This window comes from Gopherus evgoodei, chromosome 2 (genome assembly GCF_007399415.2).
Source record: "Gopherus evgoodei ecotype Sinaloan lineage chromosome 2, rGopEvg1_v1.p, whole genome shotgun sequence".
Classification (NCBI taxonomy): Eukaryota; Metazoa; Chordata; order Testudines; family Testudinidae; genus Gopherus; species Gopherus evgoodei.
The window spans coordinates 57,245,590-57,253,708 of NC_044323.1; the positions used below are offsets into that span (position 1 = coordinate 57,245,590).

Here is an 8,119-nt window from a genome sequence, read left to right on the forward strand (position 1 = left end):
GTCACATCTTTAGGCCTGGTCTATACTTAAATTTTAAGTTGACATAGCTATTGTGCTTATGTGCATGAAAAATCCACACTTCTGAGCACCATAGTTATGCTGACCTAACCCCAGGTGTACACGTAACTAGGTCAACAGAAGAATGCTTCCATTGATTTAGCTACCATCGCACAGGGAGGTGGTGTTCTTACAGTGATGGAAAAGTAAGTTCCGTCACTGTACTTCACTACAGGGATATGCCAGCATAGCTAGGGCACCCTAACAATGCCACTATAGTCCCATAGTATAGATATTGCTTTAGTTAATTTGGCCTAACTTCCTGTGTAGATAAGCCCTAAGGGTATATCTACACTGCAATGCAAGCCCAGGGTTAGAAGAATAGCAGCTACACTCATTTGTAACCCCAAGTTTAAGAATCGTTGAACCCTTGGTCCCTACCTGGGATTCTAGCAAGATTTCCATAGCTGTATACTTCACAAGCTTAGTAAGAAACCTTGTGCAAAATGTGGAGAACACAAAGAAGCATGCAATTTTCAGTGTCATAATTCAGTCAAATCAAACCTAATCTTCACCAGAACACTCAAAAACACTTCTCAAAAAGCATTATTTTCAGCCACGTTTCAATTTTGTATGCCCAGGTGTTTCAGCTGAAGAGCTGTTCAAAAATTATTTATCAAGAATTTTTAACGTCAAACCCCATGTATGCCCACACACTTTTCACAAGTCAATAAACAGCTCATCTGTTTTTGCACAAACTTTAAATAAAGTATCCCTTTTTGGCAGAACCCAAGCCTGGAACATTTCATCCTGAAATAATGAAGAGTTTCAGAAAGTTGTAAGAAACTATAAAGGAGACTGGAATGGAAACCACTGAAGTGCTCAAACTGTCAAAACACATGTACCTGCTTAATTCGGACTACTTATTACTGAATAAATTTAAGACAATGGGGCTACTCACAGTACAGAAATTCAAACATATGCAAGTCTTTGCAGGATTTGGAGCCACTCTAGTCACTGCTGCTCTCACCACAGCACTTACAAATTACATAGTGCTTTGCAAACATTAAATACATTTTAAGATATCTGCAGCACCGATTTAATAGAAGGAAAAAACTGAGCTAACACACTTAAGTCTACATCATTTAGATTCCAAGCTAGAAAGGACCATTGTGATAATCTTGTCTGACCTCCTGTATAACACAGGCCATAAAACTTTCCCAAAATAATTCCTACAGCATAGCTTTTAGAAAAGCATCCAATCTTGATTTAAAATTGCCAGCGATGAAGAATCCACCACAACCCATGGTAAGTTATACCAGTCGTTAATTACTCTCACTGTTAAAAATGTATGCCTTATTTTGAGTCTGAATGTGTCTAGCTTCAATTTCCAGCCATTGGATTGTTATACTTTCTCTGCTAGATTGAAGAGCCAATTGTTGAATATTTTACACTGTAATCAAGTAACCTCTTAACTTTCTCTTTAATAAGATAAATAGATTGAGCTCCATGACACTTACTATAAGGAATGTTTTCTAATCCTTTAATTGAACTCTTGACTCCTCTCTGAATCTTTTCCAATTTATCAACATCCTTCTTAAATTCTGGACACCAGAACTGGTCACAGTATTCCAGTAGCAGTTGAACCAATGGCACATATAACCTCTCTACTCCTACTCAATATTCCTGTTTATGCATCCAAGGATCTCATTAGCCCTTTTGACCACAGCGTCACACTGGGAGCTCAAGTTCAACTGATTACCCATCATGACCACAAATCTTTTTCAGAGTCTGCTGACACAGTTAAGGGCAACTGCACCTCTGTTTCCCCTCAGTGGACCAGCCAGGTCACCCACTCTCAGGCTTCCAGCTCCGCAGCTGTTGCCTCTCTTGAGTGGAGACACGCATTCCTCTCCCTTATCATCAGGCTATTTCCAGGCTGTCCAGTTCCCTCCTTCACCATGTATTTCCCAGCACAGGTTTCCCAGGTATGCCTGCTTGCTTTCTCTTCAGAGACTGTTAGCACTTGTACTCACTACAGTGATAATGTAACCACACAGCACTTCCCAGGAAAGCCGATTTTATTAAGTTAAAAAGCATTACCAAGAAAACATATTAAAAACGTTAAAAGAATGTGCATGCATGCTAATAAGCTTACCAGAATTAACCCCAACCCTAAAAAACTGGCAGGAGCTAGGATGACTATTTCCCAAAGGGAAAATGGGACATTGCACAGTGCTGATCCGAAGGCACCCCCTACCCCACATGTAGCTGGTCCAAGTTCTGCTTCCTGCCCCCCGCCCCCCCCCCAAGGCCAGCGCTGGCATCGTTGCTTACCTCAGCCCTGACTCTCTCCCTGCACGGGGCTGACATGGCCGCTCATCCCCCTCCTGCATATTCCTCCACACCGCACTCCACTTGTGTGTTAAAATAAAAATAAAATTTAAAAAAAAAAGTGGCCATTTGTCTCATTTGCTCTTGCCAACTGATCAAGTCAGCAAGAGCAAACAGTACAAACACCCACTTCTGCTAAAAAAGTGGGGACGGCCAGGATAGGGCTTAAAAAAGGAACTGTCCACAGCAAAATAGCCCATATGGTCACCCTAGCAGGAGCAATCCTTCAACTCCCCCATCTAACGGGATTCCTTGCAAACATGAAATACATTTTAAGATATCTGCAGCACAGATTTAATAGAAGGAATACTCTTTCATCACAGATTGAGCTGAAAACAAGCACTCAGCCTCCTGAGCCTCAGTAAGCACAGTCCTCCAAACCTATCCTAGGCACTGTGGTCTTGTGTGGATAAGAGGTCCTGTCTAATCAGGAAGAAGGCCATGAACCAGTTTAAATCCAGGCTATTTATCAAAAAAATGCTTTCGGTGTCTGTTGGTCCCTGGAGAATCCAGTTTGAACTAGTATATGCATATCTTTCAGGAAGTGTTACTACGTCTCCCCTTAATCTCCCCCTGCTGTTCTTTTTATCTTTCCATGAAAATACATACAATTGCATAACAACACAGACCATTGCATTTTTAATAATTCAACAAAGTTCATTCACGATACTGCAGGAAGTTGTCAGTCTGCCACAACTGTTTCTCAGGATAGAGTTCCCCCATGCCGTAAGTATGGCCTACATTCTTTGTTCCTGGATGTATATATTTAAATTTGGTAGTAGTATTAAAACACACATGGTTTTGTTGCACCCAGTTTACCAAGTAATCGAAATTGTTCTGTATCAGTGACCTGTCCCCCTTTATTGCTTAGCACTCCCCCAGTTTTTTGTGTCATTTGCAAACTTCATCTGCAAACTTTTGTTTTCTTCCAAATTATTAATAAAAATGTGAAATAGCAGAGGGCCAATAACCAATCTCTGTGGGATTCCACTAAAAACACCCATTCTATGATGATTTCCCATTTACAATTAAATTTTGAGGCCTACCAATTAGCCAGTTTTTAATCCATTTAATGTGTGCCATGTTAATTTTATATCTTTCTAGGTTTGTTTTAATCAAAATAAGATGCAGTATCAAGTCAAATACTTTACAGAAGCATGACTATATTTGTCATTACTAGGCCAAACCATATAGAATATTTGCTTCCCCAAAAGAAAAAGCATATGGGTACATGACCGTCTAAATAGCATCCACACAAAATGCATTTTATAAAGCAGAATCTAGTGTCTGTTTAAGAAGAGATATACTATACTTGGGCCACATAAAGAATCATATTTTTAGATTAGCATCTATAAAAAGCATCATGAGTGTAGCAACATAATCCCGGAAATGTTAAGGAAACAAAAGAGCAATGCTAACAATAATTTAAACTGGGTCTGTTTGGGGGAAGTAGAGGGTGCTCACTGACAAGCTGATAATACTTATAAGAATAATAGAAAACTATTTAAGAACATGAGTATATGAATGCAAATTGAGCCTTAAAAGTGTTTTTATTATTTTCATTAAATGTAAGTAACTATGGACTATTGAAATTGAAGGAGGAATGATGCTTCTACAAAAAAACATCAACTGAAGATCAAGATGAATCATCTACATCAGGGGTTGGCAACCTACAGCACACATGCCAAAGGTGGCACGCAAGCCGATTTTTGATGGCACGCGCTGCTCTGGGGTTCCGGCTGCTGCCTCATTGCCAGATAGGGTCCCGGCTGCCGGCCCCAGTCAGCCTGCTACCAGCCTAGGGTTCTGCTCACCAAAGCCAGCTGCTGGGACCCCAACTGGAAAGGGGCCAGAAGCTGGAACCCCAGACCAGCAGCAGGTTGAGTGCTACTGGCACCCCAGACTGGCAGTGGACTGAGCCACTCAGCCCCCCACCGGCCCTGTTCAGCCTGCCACCGGCCCACTCAGCCTGCTGCCGGCTCAGTAAACGGAACCTCAGACTGACAGCGGGTTGAGCAGGACCAGCAGTTGGACCCCAGACCAGCAGCGGGCTGAGCGGGTTTGGCGGCTGGCACCCCAGACAACAATCCAAGGGAAGGATCACACTAAATTGATAAGATCTGCATTTTAATTTTATTTTAAATTAAGCTTGTTAAATATTTTTAAAACCTTATTTACTTTAAACAAAACAATAGTTTATTGATATAATATAGACAGAGAGAGACCTTCCACAAAATGTTAATACACGGGAAACCTTAAATTACAGTGAATTTGGCACACCATTTCTGAAAGGTTGCCGACCCTTGATCTACATAGCACTTACAAATATCTCCTCTGACCCCAACATCAAGTCATAAGTTTGGTTCAAAGGTTATGTTTTGTTTACTTAGCAAAATAATTTATTATTTTTAATTTTACACATTAACTTCACTTAAGGTGAGCTACTCTTAAAGTTCCCTGTTTTTGATACCACCTGAAAATTTTAGGGAGTTTCTTTTGGCAAATAAAAAGGCACAAAACATTTGTCACTTATGATTTCCTCTCCAGTTAGAAGTCTTCCGCAATGGCCTCTCTATGAAACTGATTATAAGCAGCATGAAGCAGCCAGTGGGGAAACCTGGAGCTGTATGAATCTCTTTTAGTATACAGTATTTGTGGATAACTCTTTTGCTGGTAGGATTTTAATCAATAAATCAAATTTAAACCCAAAGCTTGAAAAACTGGTAATCTTTATTCATTTTGGGTAGCATTCTTCACTTCACAACTCAAATTGGAAAATATTGTAAGCAGCTATTAGTATGAATTCTGATGATGTACCTTGAAGTATCACCAAGAGATATCACAAAAATCAACAGAACGAGTTTTAACCTCAAAGCAGCTCACTGCTGTTGTAGGAACTCCACAGCAATCCTTTTAGATGTAAAGCCCCTTGGATATAAGAGCATGCTAAATATGAATTTGGTACTAATCATTCACCCAAGATTGTTAAAATCTGTACTAATTTAAAATAAATACAATCTGAGGTGATATGGTTTTACTGCTGAAATACTGCACATAAAGTATTACATATACACAATACTTATTAACCATTACTCAAAGTAGTCCATTTACCCAAAAAAAATACCATCACAAATAGTTCATGTTCAAATGAAGATTTTTATTTTACACGTATTATTTAGTCTGCAAGTTTTTGTCCAGTTACATTAACATTGAACACTTTCCACAAATACTGCACTGCACCTTCTGCACCCAGGAACTTATATTTCAATGAGATAAAAGGATATGCAAATTAGAAGCTTAAAATGTCTTCCTTCATGACCAATAAAAATCAGATGCTTCAGGTGTCAAAAGCAGCATCACTTCCCTTTAATACCATCTTCCCTCACACATAAAACTATATATTGTTTAGAGGAATTAGCCTCTATCTCAGGGGTCTGAAACATGTGGCCTGTAGAGTTATTTGCTGCATCCCACCAAGCTCCGCCCCTCCCCCCCCCCAAGTTATTTCCTGGAGCCACCAAGCTCCCCTCACCTGCCGTCCCCTACAGCGCGCCACGTCCCCGAGCCTCTGCCTACCTCCAGGCGCTTCCCGCGGCCAAACAGCTGTTTTGTGGCATTCAGCACTTTCCAGGAGGGAGGGGGGAGGAGCCGCGCGCTATGGGGAGGAGGCAGAGAAGAGGCAGGGATTTGGGGAAGGGGTTGGAATAGGGGCAGGGAGGGGATGGAGCTGGGGTGGGGACGTTGGGGAAGGGGTGGAAAGAGGCGGGGAAGAGGGAGGCTTTTGTACCTTTATATGAAAAGGTGTCAGTGATGCGGCCCTCAGGACAACGTGCTAGCCCTCATGGTGATTTGAGTTTGAGATCCCTGATCTATCCCTTCTTTGTAGGTAGGTGTACTTAAATGACAGACCAAAATATGAACAGGGACTATGGAGCGGGATCATGCCTTATACATGTTTGTACACTAAGCACATTGCTGGCATTCAGATAATCAATAAGCCTTTAAAGAAAGGAAACTTACAAATATATGAAACCCATATCACTTAAGGCATTTGATAAACTATAGCAGACATCACATTGCACTCCCAGCCTCTTGGTGCAGCAGTCTTTTATCATATCTTTTATGTTTTATATACAACACCAAGAACACTAATGACACTCAGGGCTTGCCTGCACTTAAAACTCTACAGCAGCATGGCTCCACAGTAGCATTTCACCATAGACACTACCTACACATCAGCATAGATAATCCACCATTCTGCAAGGTGGTAGTTAGGTGATGGAAGAATTCCTCCGCTGACCTAGCACGGACTACATGGGGATTTAGAGTGGTTTAACTATGCTGCTTAGGGATACGGATTTTTCATTTCCCTGAGCGACAGTTACGCTGACCTAATTTTCTAGTGTAGACCGGGCATCAGATACTTTGGATTTACATTATACTCTATGTGCTATACAACACTACCTTAAGCGTCAAAACACTCTTGAAAGGAAGGCAAAATTCCCCAAATTGTCAAGGGGAAACTGAGGCAGACAAGTTACAGGAAGTGCCTACAGCCATACCACCAAGGCAACAGCAGAGCAGGATTGGAACCCAGGAATTCCTGCTTCTCAGCCTTTTACCACAATCAGCTTCGATGTCCAATTAATAAATACAAAAGTAATTAAGGCAAAGCCTGAACTAAGCACACAGTGCACCAGGGATCCCACACAGGGTGCTTAACAGAGATGGGGTGCTACTCAAGCTGAAGGCCAATCGTGTGGGGCTGGGGGAGGTACTACTAGACTAGGCTGAGGGACCTCGGCCTCTGGAACGACTAACGCCCAAAACAGGGGCGGCTGCACTTCATAACAACACCCCGGCCCAGCGGCTCCTCCGAGAGCCTCCCCCAGCCGGAAGGGACTAATCGCCGTGACTGGTTACCGAGATGATTAACGCTGGTGAGGGGCCCCAGCCCCCGGGCAGCGCAAGGGGACGGGAGCCGCTGTCTGGGATGGGTGAGGGGGGCCAGGCCCCGGGGAGACTCGCACAGCGGGAGATGAGGAGGGGGCTGCTCCTCCCGGCCTCGCTGGGCTCTTACCTCTGCTAACATTATTGCCCCGCTGCGGACTCCCCCGGCTCTAGCCCCGCTGCATGGTGCCCGCAGCAGCCCGGGAAAGACTCCCCCGCTCCGCTCCGCTGCGCGGCGGGCGCTGCCGGCTCCCTGCTGCCCTCCTCAGCGGCCGTTTGCTGCCCTCAGCCTCGCCGCTGCCTCCGCAGCTCGGTCCGGAGCGGCCGCCATCTTGGGAGGGCTACGTGAGCCGCCGCCGCCGGCGCGCCCGCCCATTGGGGCCGCAGAATGCGGAGACAGGGAGCCGCCCCCACCTGGCCTATCTCCGTCCCGGGCCTGGCCCTGCGCTCCCCACCTGGGCATGGGCGCGACGTGACTAGAGCAGCAGCCCCCATAGGGGTCGCTCCCGTGCGGGGCAGCCTGGGCTAGTCAGTCAGGGCAATGGCCAGTGGCTCTGGGGCAGCAGCAGTAGCTGGGGAACTTAGGACCCAGCTTGGAGCCTGGGCCTGCGCTGGGAAATGCACCTCAGTGAGCAGCGCCGTGTTCGCCCCAGCCCAGCCCAGGGGTTGAATACAACCAACTTCGTGGATGATGATGGTATATGGGGGTCTTGAAATGTCCCACGTGTCAGCAGCTGGTGGGGGTGGTTTGACTGGGGGCTTGCTCTCGCTCCAGAAA

General features: G+C 44.5%; 1 protein-coding gene across 4 annotated transcripts in view; it reads right to left on the reverse strand.

Moving 5' to 3' along the window:
* Nucleotides 1-7,664, reverse strand: part of SNX13 (sorting nexin 13) — a 153,351-nt gene extending 145,687 nt beyond the window's left edge. For all 4 annotated transcript variants that reach the window (XM_030550718.1, XM_030550716.1, XM_030550717.1 and 1 more), the window contains exon 1: nt 7,472-7,664. In XM_030550718.1, the coding sequence (XP_030406578.1) occupies nt 7,472-7,483 (12 nt within the window). In that variant the 5' untranslated portion in view covers nt 7,484-7,664. The remainder of the gene's footprint in view (nt 1-7,471) is intronic.
* Between the last annotated feature and the right edge of the window lie 455 nt (nt 7,665-8,119).